Source organism: Sinocyclocheilus rhinocerous, unplaced genomic scaffold, assembly GCF_001515625.1.
Source record: "Sinocyclocheilus rhinocerous isolate Xijiao unplaced genomic scaffold, SAMN03320098_v1.1 scaffold287, whole genome shotgun sequence".
Taxonomy (NCBI): domain Eukaryota; kingdom Metazoa; phylum Chordata; class Actinopteri; order Cypriniformes; family Cyprinidae; genus Sinocyclocheilus; species Sinocyclocheilus rhinocerous.
In genome coordinates this window covers 2096055-2115827 of record NW_015633524.1, presented here as the reverse complement: position 1 = coordinate 2115827, position 19773 = coordinate 2096055, and the positions used below count along the sequence as shown (strand labels likewise).

Below are 19773 nucleotides of genomic sequence, written 5' to 3'. Positions count from 1 at the left end.
TGGAATATACTGAGGCGGAAGGGGATTGCTGGGATTTCCATAAGTTTGATTTGTGGTAGATAACTTGGATTTGGAATCGCCCGTCTTCGGCTCTGTTTGTGACTTGAGGTATAATTTTAGGATGTAAAATGGATTCTTTCCGTTCAAGTGGATGCTTATGATGAGAATTTTGTTTTGAGGGGAATTGAAAGATATGGTCAGTGGTCAGTCAGGAGAGACGTCAGGAGATTTCCCGCGCCTGCTCTGCGGTGGAAGACTACAGGCGCTCGTGGAAGAACCGAACCATCTGAAGAGAGCGCGTGCCATGCCGTTTCGGGTCTCGAGCGGTAGAAAGCTGTAAAACCTGTGGCCAGGGGTTGACTGAGACGCGGTGATGGGTAAGTTTGCGTATTCTCACTTGGTCCTAAGTGAACGTGGAAACCACGGTGGATGTTTTATGGGTTGATAAATTGGGGGGGAAATTTCCTGTAGTTTTATTCATTTTGCAGTGTAATGTGAACTGGCTTCAGACGGTGTGCATGCAGTAAAACTAAGAGATTGAATGTAACGTTACTCTGATAAAGCACAAAATGTTCATGCATATTTATGCATACATTCATTGGGTGTTCTCCTTAATTTGCATGTATCGATTTATTGTACATTTGATAATCACACATATTTCTTGCTCAAATTTGACCGTGCGTTCACTTCAGCTCAGTGGTTTGATTCTGGTTTAGGCACAGTCAAGTGTATCCCTCTGTTCGTTTATTTGATGGTCATTTATTCAGTGTTTTATGACCTATAGGCATTGTTTTTTATGCTTAAGAGTCTGATAACTAATATGTATAACTGATTTTTTTTTTTACAATAATACCTAAATGATCACTGTACTACAGCAAAACAACATTATGTGTGAGTGGTTTATTTAATATTTATTCTGCTACTAATACATAATTGTAAAATATTTAAAACGAGATTCTAAAACGTTTTTATTAAAAAACTTGATAAAACATTATTGCTGTTATTTATGACATTATATGTAGATCATGTTAAGCAACATATTTCTCAATCGAGAATGAATGGTCCTAATCTAAAAAGTTGAATGTCCAAACAATATATTAAATAATGTTATTATTTACTTATAAATGCTGTTGTTAGGTGCTCTTCAATTGTGATCCACCAAATGGTGCCATTCATCCATAAACCTGACAACCAATTGAGTTGAAAAGTGTGAATATTGGTAAAAATATTGGTCAGACTGATTATTGGCCTATCTCTGTTCTTCATCTCTCACTGATTTAAAGAGCAGACTGATGCCAACTCATTGATTAACACTGGAATGCTAATTGAACCTCATTTTTTGGCAGCAAGGCAATTTCTCAGAGTGTGCCTGTGCATTATTGATAGTGAGATCGTGCACAGATAGTTGATAATCTTTTGTAGATTTCATACTTGCATGTGCTGTTGGAAAAGATGCACATTATGTGCATGCATTGTGGTATGTGTGCACATTTTTTGCAACGCAAGTGTGCATACAATGTCTGGAGCGCTTAATGAATTGTTGTTCAGTTTGCATAATTAGCTTGTTTGAGCAACTGTGTTATTTCTTCATCATCAAAGGAAGGCGACACAACAGATTTTATGTATTGACAGAAAACAATGAGGACACAATCAGTATGCATTGGATCAGTGTTAACAGTGTCTTTAGATATTAATCTGTTTCATTTGCATTTGGTAAAGGATGCATACTAGTTATATTCCTTACATATTTCTCATGATTTCTAGACTCATAATTTAACTAAGAACTGTGATTAACTGTAAGCCACAGACCTTCTCATGGCCACATTAGAGTACTTGATTATAAATGTGCTTTCAATCATTTTACAGGGGCTATTTGACAGATATGTGACCTGCTCTGATTGTTATTCGTTAGCGATGTGCAGCAAGATGCAACGCAAGTGTGCATACAATGTCTGGAGCGCTTAATGAATTGTTGTTCAGTTTGCATAATTAGCTTGTTTGAGCAACTGTGTTATTTCTTCATCATCAAAGGAAGGCGACACAACAGATTTTATGTATTGACAGAAAACAATGAGGACACAATCAGTATGCATTGGATCAGTGTTAACAGTGTCTTTAGATATTAATCTGTTTCATTTGCATTTGGTAAAGGATGCATACTAGTTATATTCCTTACATATTTCTCATGATTTCTAGACTCATAATTTAACTAAGAACTGTGATTAACTGTAAGCCACAGACCTTCTCATGGCCACATTAGAGTACTTGATTATAAATGTGCTTTCAATCATTTTACAGGGGCTATTTGACAGATATGTGACCTGCCTTCCACAGCTCGTAAAATGATGAGCTATGCTTGCTGCTTTGCGGCACTGTAGTGGGAGATTTTGACAGCAAACATAAAATAACCAACCTGGCAAAAATTTTGGAGCATCACTGTGAAGGGTATGTAGGCCTGTGCAGAGGCAAAATCAGTTTTACCAAGAGAGGAAAAGGTGTAGTTGTATCTAAAATAAGAAAAGTGGCAGTGCAAGTTTGCTACAAATAAATTTTCATTAGACTTATCTTGGATCATTACCTTTATCAGCATCATTTCATTAGCAATGTCATTAAGCTGATACAGTCTGATTGTCTGGATAGTATGAATGGGAGCCAGTGACGTAATTACTTTATTGTACCGCAGCCTGCTTGTGCATCAGTTGTTGGCAACTGTACACTCATGGATATCGGCACCTCTTTGCTTTGTTTTTTTAATCACTGCAGACATGCAGAAATATAAGAAGTTCATTGCGATAAATAAGAAAATATCACATCAAGTGGCTTTTTTTTTTTTGGAAAGGAAAGATGGCACAAACTTTTCAAAAAACAAAACATCTCACAAATAGCCTAGACGTTTGTTAGATTTGACATGATGTGATAAGAAGAGATATGCTTTTCTAAATTAAGACAGTTATTCAGACGTTTTCTGATTATCAACTTGGCCAATCTTATCAGCTGATTAAAACTAATTGCAAAAATGGCTAAGAAATGTGTAGTTAAATCTGAGATCTAGCATCATTTGTTGAGAAGAGGGTTTGCTATTTAGTTGTCTTGTGCAGTGATTTCATCCATTTGTAGGTATAATGGAAGTAATTTTTTGAGGCCACTCTATATTATAATCATGAACAGGAGGTGTATTAATAAAGTTCATGACCATTCAAATGTTTGGTTCTGATATGCTGTTAAATAGAGTACTTTATGAATATTTTCTCCTTTTCAACCTCAGAGAACATCTGGCAGAATTACTGGAACAGTACTGATTAATCTAAACCGTTCAATTCCATGCATATGGTTTTAAAATGTTGTTTGGATGGGTCTGAAGTCATTTTGCTTTCAGGCAAAATGGATGTTTTGATATTTCATAACCACTTTCATGAATTCTTATGACAATATTAATGTGTCATAGCCACATTCTTCATCTCGTACAGACATATAATGCCTTAGGAACTTCATTTCAAAATGTAATTTCTAGCAAGCTTTGTAAAAGTTTATGCATCAGGGATATAATTGAAACCCTTTTACAGCAACACAGTGTAGGCATGAAAGCCAGAAAGATGCAGCACAAATGATAAAATCCCATTACTGGAAAATGTCCAGGCTTTGGCCAAGACCTTCACAAAAAGAACATGTGTATTTTACCCAGACCTCTAACCTCTTGAGCCAATGTTTAGTCGGGAATTTACTGCTGATATAATGCCTCGCTTCACCCCCCACCTCCCCCATTTATTTTGACAATAACAACACCTAGGCTTTCCTTTGTGTATTAAGGAAAGATGAACAAAGGCTGATAGCAGAGTCACTGAGCAGCCAGGCAAATATAACTGATTTGGTTGACTGACAATCATTTAGATTATAATTAGGGACTAATAGGATGGCCGAGGAATATCTCTCAGGACATTTCCTTTCATACTGTAGTGGGCTTGTGTCCAAGCTTATTGGAGGACTGGCTTGCTCTGATAGCATGTTTGCCATTGCCAGAGAGAAGAATTAAACAACATAGCATGACTGGATTGATTTGCACAATCACCACTGTTAATTGAGTCCTGTGTGGTATCATATTGCTGTATAAATTTAATATTTCAAGGGTTTATAATCACAGAACAATTACAATATTTCTTCTCTCATTAGTCGTCTTAATCTCTGCTTTGTAACTGCTCAATAATTAGGGCAGGGTATTGTCAACTACCTCACAATATGATGCACATCATTTTGCACATTTCACGATTCAACACATTGCAATGCATCAGAGCTCCCTAATAGGATCATGATTGAATCTGCGCCAAAAAAGTGAGAGAGATACTCTGTCAGGGAGAGTGAATATGCTGTTTCAAATGTGTTTCAAACTCTCTTGCTGTTTGATTTACTTTTGCCCACTATTGTGACTAATACTGTATGTACTCATTGAATACAAGTTTAATTAAATAAATCCCTTTTTAAGTAGCACGATTTAGGTAAAACCCTATTAATTTGTGTATTTGTATAATCAGGAAGTAAGTAGTGTTTTCTTTTTCCATTTTAGGCTTTGCCATGAGGCACCGCTGGTTCATGGTGCCACTGCTAATGCAGGCATGGCTGTCTGCCACCCCTTGCTTTGGTGAGCGTCCTTGCCCTCGGAGCTGTCGATGCGATGGCAAAATCGTATACTGTGAGTCTAGCGCATTCCGTGATGTTCCCAAGAACCTCTCAGGCGGCTGTCAAGGCCTGTCTCTGCGGTATAACAGCTTAGCAATCCTGAAGGCAGGCCAATTTGTTGGCCTCAACCAGCTCATTTGGCTGTACCTGGACCACAACTACATTGCCAATGTGGATGCACGTGCTTTTCAAGGGATACGGAGGCTCAAAGAGCTAATATTGAGCTCCAACAAGATCACACTGCTACATAACACCACATTTCACCTGGTACCAAACTTGAGGAATCTGGACCTTTCCTATAACAAGCTACAAGCTCTACAACCAGGGCAGTTCCAGGGACTGCGCAAGCTACTCAGCTTGCACATGCGCTCCAACTCCCTTAAGAATCTTCCCTCTCGCCTTTTTCAAGACTGCCGTAATCTTGAATTCCTTGACCTTGGCTACAACCGACTGCGCAGCATTACTCGCAATTCAATGTCCGGCCTGATGAAGCTAACTGAGCTGCATATTGAGCATAACCAGTTCTCTAAAATCAACTTTTTCAACTTTCCACGCTTCTATAACTTGCGTGCTCTTTACCTACAGTGGAACCGCATTAGGACCATGAGTGAAGGCCTTACATGGACCTGGACATCATTGCAGAAGCTAGACCTTTCAGGAAATGACCTTCAGGAGATCGATGCAGAGGTGTACCGGGCCATGCCGAATCTGCAGACACTTAACCTGGATTCAAACAAGCTTGTCAATGTGTCTCAAGAAGCTGTGGATGCCTGGACCTCTCTGACAGCAATTAGTCTGGCAGGAAACATGTGGGACTGTGGACCAGTTGTGTGCCCACTGGTGGCCTGGCTGAGAACCTTCCGTGGAAACAAAGAAATTAATATGATTTGTGCATCACCCAAAGAAGTCCAAGGGGAGAAGGTTATGGATGCCGTTGACGCCAATGGGGTTTGTAGGGTTGCCCCTGCTATGCCATCAACTGTAATTGTTCCCTCTACCCCTTTTGTCGCCTTTGCCCAGACCCCAGCCAGCTCTTTCATCCCGACTCTAAAATCTGGAGACAGCAGAAGGGGCCAGGGGACATCTTTGGAAGATACCACCTCTTCTGCACCTTCTCAGCCCGCTGTCCCACCACCTGAGCAAGACTTTGAACCCGTATCATTCCACAAGATAGTGGCAGGAAGTGTTGCCCTCTTCCTGTCGGTTGCCATGATCCTCCTCGTAATTTATGTGTCATGGAAGCGCTATCCAAGCAGTGTTAAGCAGCTACAGGAAAACTCGGCTGCTGCTCGCAAACGTCGGAAAAAGTCACGGGAGACAGAGCGCACACTCAGCACACCATTGCAGGAGTACTATGTGGACTACAAGCCTAATAACACAGAGGGCACGGATGTGCTGGTCAATGGTACCGGGCCATGCACCTACACCATCTCTGGCTCCAGAGAATGTGAGGTAAGACTCCACAAAGCTTATTATCCATTGGATTTGGCGTGAAACAAGGTACATTTTGTAACTGCTTTTAAGAAGGTCCTTCACTTCTTGAGCTGTTTTAATGCCTTTTTTTTTTAGATTGTTATTGTTGGATAAAAGTATGTGTGGGAGAGATATGTTTTTGGCAGGGATATTTTAGGAATGACATGTTTTTGAAATGTTTTTGGCACATTGTGTGGTTTGTTTAACCCTGGATGAGGTGTGAATTTACAATTGCATATTGATTTGTTAGTGCATATTTACTAAGTCCTGTTAATTCAGTTGACTTTTTGTCTTTTAGGAGCAGTTGTATTTTGGGGTGTGGTAGGACATTGTATTTTTACACTGATACGTCTACCTGCAATACCTTTTTCTACCTGTGAAGCATCTACTTGAAGGTGATAGGATGGTTTTTAATATGCTTTGTCATGCAGGCTCTTGCTTGTTCTTTTATCCCAAAGAGATTTATGATTCTTTTAAAATTTTAGTTACAGTAATCACAGGATGACAAACTTCCTCTACTATTTATTTGTCCTCATTAACATATGTACGCTCAGCGACTCCCAAGACCGTAATGAAATGGTTTTGTCTATGGGGAACTTCAAACACATCCTGTTAATGAAAAAACCTTCTAACCATCCTTCTAATCCTGACTCCTTTACACTTATTGGTTCTTTCAATACTGTTTGATCCTTACACATAGTGTGAAACAGCGCAAAGTGTAGTGTGAAACACAATGGCTCTCTCCATTTTCACTCTTCTTTTCCTAGTGATCTTCCTGGGGCTATGAGAATGTATTTAATGACACCCCCACTTTATCCTCCAAGGGCTCTTTTTTGACTTCTTCCTTGAGTATCGCTTCATACCTTTTTTTTTTAGCCTCTTATCTTTGCTTCACACTCATCCTTCCCTCTTGAATCATCTTTCCCTCATTTTAGATCATCCTCTTTTATACTTCACCACAATCTACAGTTCCAATTTACAAAATACTAATTTTCCCAGTTTGCCACTCAGGACTCCGCTGACATCGTGTGTTGACAGCTGGGGTCAATTGCCAGTTTTTAAGGAGTCGATTTTGTGCGTGGTTTGTACATGGCTATATTTACATATGTTCTTGCTTTTCCCAAGGGGCAGGTGCTACCTTTACTCCTTCGGACTAAGAAACCTGTCAGTAGTGCAGTAAGGTGTCATTAGAGGCAGACACTGCCTCTGGCAGGGCCATAATAGGGCATATATGCTGGTGGCAAGCAAGACAGGGCTGAGTGAAACAAGGAAGGCAGGAAGACATGCTAGACAGGTAAACAGGTATGACAAATCAGGTCACAGGAAGAGAAGACTATAAAGGTGGGTAAGAACACAAAGGCACACACAGAATGACATCCTGACAGCGATGTTGACCTCTGCACATGGGTCCCTGCCCCTTCTCTGATCTGCCACCTCAAAGCATTTTTTGAGAGATCAGAGGTGCACATCAGAGTCCAGCAGATTGGCATGTTTTTCTCTTGTGACTTCCCCAAGTCAAGGAACAAACTTTTTTCATTATTACATGCAAATCCCTAAGTCTCTTGCACAAAACGTGTCCCTTTTTTCCATTGTGATGATAGGTCTTGACAGCACAAAAGAACAACTGAAAAAGAAAACAGTTTGTCTTATGGTGTGCTTGACCAAAGGGTCAAGGTTTGGCTTGTTAGCATGACCTTATTAGCCCTTGCTAGCAGATACCGTAACTTTACCCTCTGGCAGTAAAAGTAATTTTGTCCATTGACAGTTATTTCAAAATAATACCTTGCTAACTATTGCTTAGGGTGAACCTGTCAAGTCCATAATCGTCAAAAGGCCTCACATCGAGTGCACTTACTTGACCTGTTTCCATAATGTTTTCCATTAATAGTCTATAATTCTATTAATAGTCTATAATTCTGAATTGTTTGCCTCCTTTTTTCCCCTGCCATCCTCCATACCACAGCATTGCTGCATCAACACTAATGTGGTTTGGCTTCCCTCCCGTGCAGCAAAGCGCACGTCACCCATGATTGATGAGTTCTATTCTCTCTCCTGCGATTTGGTATTCCGCACGCGCACCTGATTTACGGGCTTTTCACATCAAGCCAAAAGACTAGATTCAAACACACAGTTCAGATTGCTCCTGTCTTGAAAACCAGTGTTCTCCTCATGCCTTACATCGCTTCTGTTGCGAATCACAAATGGCATAAAGGTGTGGAAGAGACTGCTAAGAGGGATTGTCCTCTGACCTCACCTTGAAAGCGGTTCTCTGTTAAACTGAAATACGATTTGGCCATCTTTCATCGTAAAATATAATGCCAAGATCTAATGTCTTCTTCGATCGATTTAGATCAACCGAGGGTCTTTATCGTCAGAACTCATAAAGGCTCAACTGCGGATGAAGTACACATTCAATCCATTTATTTAGGTGATGAACTTTATTTTACTGAGCAGTCATCATGCTATAGCAGACTAGAACTGTACAGTTGTTGTTTTTTTTGCTATTGTAGTCATGATTTATTAATTTTGATTAATAAAACATTCTTTAAAAGTACATGATTGTACTAAAAACACACACGCAGCTTAATATTTGACCTTTACAAAAGTTGTCACAGTTTTCCATTTCCAGTATTTATTATTGTAGTTGTTGGGAGATGTCACAAAACCCATAAGTTATCTTTACATTGCAGCTTATACCTCATTACATGTTCTCATAAAACATAAAATACTCACAAAAGTGCAGGAACGAGGGTGTCATTCTGCCAGGCCCATTGGAGCTATCGTGTGTGTATATGTGTTGGTCATGGAGGCTCTGAAATCAAGCGTGTTTTTGAAGGCGCCTCATTCAATATTAATTCTTTTTAGTTGTGAGCAATTAGGCCAGTACCATCACATTTTGTCATATTGTACATTATGTTGCTGTCACATTTGCATTAAAAGCTTAACCTGTCAGCCCGTGATGTGTTTTGTGGATTTAAAATTGCTCTAATTGCTTTTGTAGAAAAAAAAAAAGAACAAGAAATTTGCTTTGTATAACAGTGAAAGGCCTACAACAAGGGCATTAATCATCATTAGACTCAACAAATTTTAGTTAATAAATTGGTGTTGAACAGTACCTTTGACCTCAGCAAATAATGAAAATGGACTAATCCCCACCTCCCCCCAAACAGACAAAAGTGCCTGCTGGAGATTAACGTTTGGACCACAAATCTGGTTAGCAGTTCAGAATGGGCTCATGAATTAAAAACTGGACAACTGGACTAAAATAGAGAAGGAAAGGTGAAGTAGGAGAAATGCACACACAATTAAGTTCATTCTGCTCGCTGATCAAAAAAGCTAACTTTCTTTTTTCAGCAAACAGGGTCACGAATAAAAATGTTTTTCAGTTCAGCATTAAACATGGGAAATGAGAAATAATCACTTAAATAAATAGCATGTCAGTAGTGATGGTTTATTTAAAAAGGGAAAGAACATACAGCTACCTGTAATCATGACCAAAAAAAAAAATTATATCAAAGCACATTTTTAATGTTTTAATTAAATGTATTTTTCTATTCTGTTTATCTACATATTTTTATTTGAAATTGTCACTGGACCACTTTTTTCTCCTTTTGTAAGAAGATGTCTCTGTATGTTTCTATTATAGATGCATTCTTCTAATTTCAGTTGATAGCATACATCCTGAAATACAATCAGGAGTATTAATTGCACATCTAGCACATTTCTCTTTGATTAGAGGACAGTTTAAATATAGTGGCACAGCTTAGCCCTCTCTCTCCTACTGCACATGAACATTACTAATTGAGTCTAGCAGAAAAAGGCAAGCATCTTCTCTGATAGTAAAAGAAGTGAGAGATGGGATGAGAAAGAATCTAGAAGAACAGATCCATCTCACTGTGACCTGAGAGTCACAGCCCATTTAATTTAGCACCAATCATGCTTTTTAATGTCTGCAGAGTACATTATAATTTATTGGGATTATCATAAACTTGAGCCTGCAGCCTGGCACAAGGGCATTTCAGCCTCCCCCTGCAGAATGACTTTCTGATAGCAAGTCTTGACGTCAATCATCATGAAACGGATAACCATGCTTTTTCTTCAACCCTTCTGATTTTTTGTCCCAGCATCTTCAGGTTGGCAAAGCTTTGGCACCTGATAAATATTTATGCCCATCAGTGCCTGTCATTTTTGGCCAAGGATCCTGCATAGTGAGCAGGGCTGAAGGGTCCTCATCGTTTGCTTCATCGAGCAGGGAGGAGGAACAGAACCGATGAGGGCTCTCGCTGCAAAAGTGGCCCCTCATGAAAACAGTGCCATTGAGAAGCGAGAGTGTTTTTTTGGGTGGGGGTATTTGGGATTGTGAGAGAGGGTTGTTTTGTGTCCCAGATGGCCTCTTGTAACTCAGTGTTATGAAAAACAGAGTTGGAGTGATTTAGTTCTTAATTGGATTGCATGGGGGCTGGTCCAAGTCGTCTGTTTAAAACATAGATGTTGTTTGGAGGCTTTTGTAAATGACAGTCTAGTGGAGTGCAAGCACCCTTGGCCGAAAAGTGACAGTAATTCAATGGTTCATTCACATTTGAACTCCCACAAATCTCTTTAGCATGCTTTACTGGATTTGTGACATGAGCAAACATCACGTATTCCACTGGTACATAGTTAATGTCAACGGTTCATGCTAAATGTCCAAGATATCAGCTGTGCAAACTTCTGTATTTAATTGGCTTTGTACTGTACTCTGTACAATAAAGTTTAATCACAAGGAAGAAAATACATTTTTAATTATTGCAACTTTAATTGTCTTTGTCGTGTCATTAATTTATTACCTTTTTTTTTTTTTGGAAGGTGGACATATGACTAAAATTTTATGTCATGGTTTGAGACATTTCGTAGAGTGGTGGTTTTGTGTCTATATTGGTGAATTTTAATAAGCTAAATATTTAAGTGAAAGATAATTCAAGGATGTGCAGTGTATCTGTAACATATTGTTTATTGGATTTTTATTTGAATAAATATCAAATAATATTAGATATTAGATTATATATGCTCATTTCCTCTATTTTTGCATTTGGACTAAATCTAATCTTTAAATATAATTTTTTGAATATCCAATGATTATCCATTTTTCATATTTAACCGAGCTGACTGGTTTTAGTTTTTAGTGTCTTATTTTTCATATTTAATAGAATTTAAATTTGGTTATTTATCAGTTATGTACAATTATCAGCTTGCCAGTATCAGTCAGAATTTTAATATCTATGCATCTCTAACTTTATTTCATTTTGAAATTGTTAGATGCTATAGGGTTGAAATCGCCAACTACCTCATGGAGCGATACACAAACCTGCTGCCTCAGGCTATAATTTTCCGCTTGGCGTCAAGTTTTTTAATTACGTTGTGGATATGTAGTGGTATAAGCGCTATAGCATGTTTAACACATTTCTCCCATCACATATTATATACAGTAGCATCATTCCACCCAGCCTTACCTTGTATTTGCCTACATAGCTAACAAAGTTACGTTCCCACTGGAAATTACTCATGTACATTCCAAAGACTGGAGCCTTAAAATCCATCTAACAACAATGTGGCATGTTTTATGAGGGGATGGAGGGTGGCACTGGCAGGAAACACAGTGGGAGAATGAGAGGCATGCAGACTGAAAGCCTAATTAATCCGGCCTTCCTTAATTAGCCTCTGTCCCCTCCATTATGTGCTTTCCAATGCGTTCGCTCCATTTCTCTCTCTCCTGCTCTCTATCTCAGCGTTTTTACTGTGTCTTTTCTCCCTCGCTTTATTTGCTGCTCTTTCTCTATTCATCTTTTTCACAGCCTCTATTTGTTCTGTTTCTCTTTCGTTCCCTTTTCTTGTGTCCATCTCTCTATCTTCCTGTCTCTCTCTTTCACCCCCTTCGCCTTACGAGGACATCGGCAATATGCTTTGGTGTGATAAACAAGCTCTCTCCGTCGCAGAGTGCAGCAGAGGCGACGGCGTAGGTGTCTAAGCCTGCGTGGTGTGTCTCTGACGGATGGAGAGAGAGACAAAAGCACAGCTGTGGACTGATATTGAGGGCTTGTTTTCCTGACCGGGCATTGTTTGTAAGGCGCTCGGAGATGGCGGAATGGGAGAGCTGGTCTTTGTGTTCCGTGTCTGGCTCTCGGCCCTGGGCTGGAGCCCTCCCGTGTGCTCATGTCGATTAGGATCATGTCATGGCTTGAGCAGGCATTTGGCCCAGTAGGCACACATGAGGCTCTCACCTCTTGAGTACATGGTGCATGGTGGGCTAGAGCATGCTACTTGTTCAGAAGCTCAGTTTTGAGCAGAAGAATACCGCTGATTATGATTATAGTGCAGCGACGCAAGGGTAGAATTAGCAGAACCTCAAATGTCAAGCGCATATGTAAGTAAAGAAAGGGTGCTGTCAGCTTTAACGGCTGTTTATTCCTTTTTTCAGGCAGAGGTTCATTGTGCTTGAATGGATAGTTCACCCAGAAATTAAAACCTTGTCATCTTTTACTCGCCTTTATGTCATTCTAAACCGGTATGACTTTCCTTCTTTTGAGGAGCAATCGTTTGAACCTCCTTTAAAACCTACCGGCTGTGGGAAAATTAAAAAATTTCTAACAGACGATGATAATTAAATGAAGCAGAACCCATCTACTTTCCTGCCAATGGCCCACTGTATGATAAATATCTTTAGTGGCTTAAGAAGGTCTATTTGCGTATCAAGGTCATCTCACCTCCCTCACAACCAGGGCGGTCGCCACAGTTCTCTTCGGTTCTTTTATCGTGACCCGTTCTTTTTTATCTTTGGAGAGGGCAGATTCAGGAAGGTTGAGGAAATGAAACAAGGACGGTAGAGCATTCATTGTGGAAGGAGAGGGTGATGTGGGAAATTACCTTTAAAGTTTAAATTCATACCCCAATAGTTATAAATGTTTTTGACGGACAGCTTGTCAAGTGGATATACAGTAGTCAACAATTTAAGTGGATCAAAAAAGTTCATCAAAGTTGTCCTAAGACAAGAACGCATTTTGGTTTTAGGACAACTTTGATGAAAGGTTTTGATTAGTGGTCGACCGACATATATCGCCAAGGCCGATATATCGGCCGATATCTGGCATTTTTCAAATATCGGCATCGGCCGATAAGTTTTTCTGTTTGGCCGATGTGTTCGAGGCGGGACTTTTATTTTGACGGCGCAGAGAACGGCTGCAGCAGTGCCTGAGCGCACACAGCTCACATTCTCCCTCTTGTTCGCTGTTGTCATTCAGTTCTGTCTAATACGGATAGAAGTCTATCTAATAGTCAGATAGAGCTGTTAAACAAAGGAATTAAAATTATTATAACAATTGCTTTAATATTATTAGTAATAGAAAGGCAAACATTATAATACTTTCTCGTTTGCATACGCATTTACATCATTTAAACAAATCTTTGAATTGCTAATGAAAATTAAATTTCACAAACCTTGCAAACTTAGTCAAATCTAGTTGTGAGATCTTTTGAAGTGTGCATGTGACCTGCATGATCGCATTGTTCTGTGACGGTGTGACGGTCGGTCTGTGCGAATTCAATACGGACAGGAGGAGAGTTCAGCTTCACTGGAGACGCGCGATCGACGAACTTTAAACTCGTGACTGATTTCAAATTATGCTGGGCTTTATGCATTTGCCCACTGCCATATTCATGTCATTTTCACTGTGTGCTATATGTAAAATGAGTGTTACCTTGGCTTTATTTGAAAAAACATGATTCCCAATGCACACAAACTTCCCAGAATAGGCTACTGAGTGCCCTGTTGGTTACAGTGTTTACATCCTTTTTAATTATATTTGTATTAAATATTTATCTATTTGTGAAGAATAATTTGTCTTCTAGAGTATAAGTATGTTTATTTTACACGTTTATTTTTAATCCATTTTCAAATGATTTCAAATTTCTTAAATATGAATTAAAATAAATAAAATTATATCGGCCATCGGCCACCCTGCTTTCCAAGATACCGGCATCGGTATCGGCTGTCAAAAAACCCATATCGGTCGACCACTAGTTTTGATCCACTTCAAATGTTGACTAGTGTATTTGCCAGCATTCAGTTTTTACAAGAACTTCATGTTGGATATTGGCAATGCTCATAACTACAGTGAGGAAACAAGATGATTTTAAATTATACCTGTATGACATCCCAGGAGTAGTTTATTGTGCAACCAGAAATTCCTGGAATAACCAGGAAAAAGAGACCTTTTGACTACAAACAATCCCAAAATATATCAGAGTTTTGAAATTCATTCCTGGTGACTCACAGATAAGAGAAACAAAATATATACGTTTTCAGTCTTCTATAACATATTGCAATATTAACACCGTAAAGTAACCCTTCTTGTATAACACATGTGAACAGTAGCGCCCATCATAAATGTCTGGTAATGCAGTATTATATTTACACTTTTCTTTTTCTCTGCACATCATATAATATTGTATCATATTATATCAAGTTCTAGATGCAATGCATGTGCTTTCAGGGAATATGTCTATATTATTCATAAGTAGGGTGACCATACGGGCCATTTTTACGGGACGCACCCTTGCCAGGATTTCTATATTGACTAAAATATCCAGGTTTTGGCTGTTAGCACTGTGCAGATCGATCGTTGTATGACATTATTTCACGAGAGCTATAGAGAGCAGAGCAGACGGCTCCTTATGCTTTCAAATCGCTCTCACGGTACTTTGGTGTCATACAACGATAGGTGCGCAGCTTCAAGTCGAACGAACGGACAAACACATGCGCGTATTTGCATCGCTTTGATCATTCTCACCTTCTCACGCCACGATTGGTTGATTATGTACAATACCTGCATGTTATTGGTCAATCTACTTTGGATGTTTTAGGCAATATAAAAATCATGGTCAGGATGTGTCCCGTATAAATGGCACATATGGCCACCCTATCCATAAGCCAATATATGATAGTTCCATAAGCTTCTATCAGTACAAATTAATCAAAAAACAATAAATTGTTCACCTCTAGAGTTTACCATGTGCTATGACAACTACAATTATAATTGGCCTACGTGGTTCGCAAGAGAGCAAGCTCATGAGGAACGCTTATTCTGAGCAAATCTAGGGCGGCTTTGTGTCAAGAGAAGTGCTCAGAGAGCAATCTCAATGGCAATGAGGTCGAAAAACATTGTCCCTGGACAGAGTGGGAGGATGACATGTCTAACCCATCACTGGAAGTGTTGTTTGGCGGCCATATAATCCTTCATGCATCATTTCAATGTCTGCGATGTCTTGTCTGCTGCCAAGGCCTGTTGGGAGCATGCACTTAACTGAGCCCTGGGACTAAAGCCTGCCTCCCGTCAGAATGGTGAGATAACCAAGTGTGGTTTTGCAGGTAATGACTATTCCCTGTGACTGGGGCTCAGTGTCTTGTAGGTCTCACGGGTCTCATTGTGAACTATTTGAAGTATAGTGCCAAGCTGATGTACAATTTCGCTGGAACTTGCAATTCTTTGGCCCCAGATGCAATTTTGAATTTTATTTTCATTAGCTGTAGCTCTCTAAACCATCATTATCTCCAGCAGGTCTAGCTTTTAACATCTTCATTATATTTAGGGTTATGTCTCTAAATATTGAGTTTCAGTCAGTTTATTACCAAATAAAATTAGGTTATTTTAACAATGTTATTTCAGGTGTAATTCATACAATTTTGTACAACTGTTCTCACATTCAGTTGGACAAAGGCTGTGCTTAAAACATGAAAATACGTCACACGAGCTGTGAACTAAATTGAGCTGGACAAAGGTGAGCATTTGGAGTTTAAAAGAGAAGACTTTTGTTTGTCATCTGGAATCATGTGGACATTGAAGATGCTTACATATGGATTTTGGACGGTCAAAAATGGTTTATGGTGAGCACCTTTCACCTGCATTAGATGGAGGAAAATCCTGAAATGTTTTCTTCCAAAACCTTAAAGGGATAGTTCACCCAAAAATGAAAATTCTGTCATTAATTATACTCACCCTCATGTCATTTCAAACTCGTAAGACCTTCATTCATCTTTGGAACAAAAATTAAGATATTTTTGATTAAATCTGAGAGCTTTCTGACCCTGCATAGTAAGCAATGTCCCTGAAACATTCAAGGGAACCAGAAAAGTTGCAAGGACATTGTTAAAATAGTCCATGTGACATCAGTGGTTCAACCATAATGTTATGAAACTACGAGAATACTTTCTGTATGCAAAAAATACATAAATAAAGACTTATTAGTCCTGTACCTGAAATCAGGGTACTACTTACACTTGAGCTGCATCCGAAAGCTTAAAAAAATGCTGCTTTTGAAGAATTCATTCCAAGGTAGGAAGGCATCAAGGCATGTACGAATCCAATGTTAACTTCTCTTCCTGTCTGCTGAGATGCCTTTATCTGATGAATTTTTGAAGGTAGCATAAATGTATCCTTATAGATGTCCCATAATCCTCTGCTTTCCATTCTGTGACAGTTAAAAAGCTAAAAAGAAATATGGCATCTGGAAGTTGTGATTTGTGGTCAGTTTGTGTGCAAATGTATGTTTCTGACCAACTTTTTCCACTTTTTCTCAACTATTTCTAGCAATAAATTAGTATTTTAGTAATTAATAATTGTTCACTTAGTTATCATCAAAGCTCTCTCTGATTTGTTGTAGATCGTTAAACCATTATGTTGCTTCAGAAGTCTGTCCAAAATCAGTTTCGTAAGGTACCTTCATAGGAGAGAGGCAGAAAGTCAGCTGCCTAAGCTTTCAGACGCAGCTTTTGACTGACCGGTCATCTGTTTTTGCTTTTGGATGTAACCTGTGCGCCGAAACATAAATTCATCTATATTGCAGCACACCTGGAGCTTATAGTTGTTAAGTGCCTTGCTCAAGGGTACCACAGCAGTCATCAACTGAGGAACGATGCACTTACCATTGAGCCTCTCTAGAACCCCCTTTAGGGTTTTCATGCAAAATGTACTAGGTAATTATTTTTGCCGCACCTCGGAAAAGCAGGGAATCTTCAGATGTGAATTTTTAGATCGTGGTGATCTAAACTGGCTCTGGCTCTTTTTCTAGTGAAGTGGCTGGCACTATACAGATGGCCTATTTTTTAAAGTGGGGCTCCTTAATACCTCCACCGAGGGGCTGCAGAGTGGTAAACACTCCTTTCAACACTGGCGCCTGCGACCGTCCCAAATGAAATGATCCACTTATGATTTACTTTGCCTATGCCCCTTGCATCCTCAAGAGCCCCCTACTCTTTCCATCTGTAATTCTAACACACCCCTCCTCTATCATAGAGGTACCCCTGTATGCTAGCTCCCACTATCTCTGTTTTCTCATGGGGCCTACGCATTCAAGATGCTCTCTGTTTGATTTTCATATTGCATTCCACATAATCACTGTTGTTTGCACTCATGCCGTACCATGTTCTCAAACAAGACATGTGCTGAGATGTTTTCTTCCTAAATAGGTAAGCTTTGTTTTAGTTTGAAGCGAGGGTACTATCTCCTACTACTGCATTGCTTGATTCAAGCACCAATTTTTGGATATGCCTCTTTAGCATAGCACCCTTCAGGCTATCTCTGGCTGTGTCAGATAAGTCCGATGCTACCCAAACCACCCACTACTCTGCCTTGCTCTCAGAGTGAGATGATATTTTTTAGAGAGGAGGGAAAAAAGAGACAACAAGGGCTTGTGCTTATCTAAAATTCTTGATGCAGTTGTTTTTTTTTTGAGGGAGTTGTATTTTGCGAGCTTTATGTCTTGTGTATGCTTGCATTTTGCATCTGAAACAAAGCCTTTGAACATCAAGAGAGATGTGCAAGTTAATGGTCACAATTTTTTTGCTGTGTTGGAAATTTGGAAATTTGAGAGAAAGAGAATATGTGAAAAGATTGTTGTCACGGTTATCTTTATTGTGGGTAGAAAAAAGTGTGCACTGTCAACTTAAGAGAAAGTAAATATTTTCTAAATATTTATTTAATTAGTTTTGGCTTTAGTACAACACAAAACTTTAGGTAAAAATGATTTAGAGAATATTTAATGCCAGTTAATAAAGCATTCAAACTAGGAGCTGTGTAAGATTAGATGAAACTCGGTATGTACTGTAGTCAACAAGATAGTAAAGATCAATTAGAGCAATATAAATAGATGAGAATGGCAAAACAAACACCTTACAATGTAGGCCGAATAGTCTCAAAACAATCCACCTTTTTCTTGCTGTAAAAATGGGCGCGGCCATTTGTAAATTCTATGGGTTTAGCTTCCGGTCTCATCCCCGTCCAGCTATTTTTAGCTGTACAGAATCACTCCTTTTGCTGCTTGATATTGAAATTGGTGTGTCTTACCATATTATTTTAATGTAATATCTTAATTATGAACACACTGGTTTGTAGTGCAAACCGTTTTACCATTTAGTGCACGTTGTTATTCTTCTTGTCATTTCCCTATAGCGGCTAATGAACCGGAAGTTTCACCCATAGGCTTACTTCCGCGTTGAAGAAAAAGGTGGATAGCGTGGGTTCTGGTTGTCATGGCAACACAAAAACACAAAATTTTGTCCAGCCACCTTTCCTTCTTCCAGCCTATGAATTTTGTATCATATTTGCTTAGTGTCCTGTGTGACTCATTCTGTGTACATCATTGTGTTTTCCTTTGTTTCATTTACAATTCAGATGCACTTTATCTGCCTGAAATCAAGTGGCAGCTATCGATGGCTTGGCAACCTAACTGATATAAAAAATCTGGGAGAGAATCAAGTCATAATCAGCACTACACCTCCCTATGGATGGTGAATTTCTTCAACAGTCAAAGTTGAAGACACCCCCAAGAGTTTCATTGCCAACTTTTTTTTTAACTTCATAAAAATAGAAGTGCTTTCTCATCACAGTCTTTTGAGCTTCTGGCTAAAGTGTGCCTTAAGCTTATGTTTAAAAAACTGAATTTCATACCAAATAAAAGTAGGCCTTTTATGCAGTGCAACACATGACCCAAGTTAAAGATGTATACCTGTTTATCACATATTGGGCCCATGGTATTAAATAGTTCGAAAAACCTTGATCTAGGACATTGAGATCAGGCACACAGTACCTGTTTGCAGCAGAAGGAAATATGAATCACAGATATAGCTCTGTCACACAAGAATCTGTTAGGTGGACATTCCAGCCTGCACCATCCTCTCCCACTTTAGATCTGAAGGTTCTCCACTTTGTCGTCTGTCTCTCGCCATCTGTAAAATGAAAGCCTGGCTGGCTATGCTGGTGAGTCACACAACACATCAATTGCCTGCGACTAACCACTTGTTTGACCTGTAACTGTTTTTGAGAGTGACTCACTTACACATGGAAAATGAATGATGTACTGATATCTGTTATTATTTATAGGTGGATATTGTTGTGGCTGAAGGTTACAGTGACACTGTCCAACTTGCTCTTCCAAAGTGTCTGGAGCCCTGGCCACTCAGAGTTGTTCTTCTTTTTTTTCTTATTGCAGCTGCTTCTCATACAATGCTAACAGCAAGAATCATTGATGAGAGTGTGTGAGTGGACACAGTACCGCCGCTGCCTATACGCAGAGTATGCAGGGGGGGGGGGCACCATACCA

General features: G+C 39.3%; 1 protein-coding gene across 1 annotated transcript in view; it reads left to right on the top strand.

Moving 5' to 3' along the window:
* The first annotated feature begins 270 nt into the window (after positions 1-270).
* LOC107744134 (leucine-rich repeat transmembrane neuronal protein 4-like) overlaps positions 271-19773 on the top strand; it is a 112368-nt gene continuing 92865 nt past the window's right edge. The window contains exons 1-2 of the mRNA XM_016557642.1: positions 271-377; positions 4559-6123. Coding sequence (XP_016413128.1) covers positions 374-377; positions 4559-6123 — 1569 coding nt within the window. The 5' untranslated portion in view covers positions 271-373. The remainder of the gene's footprint in view (positions 378-4558; positions 6124-19773) is intronic.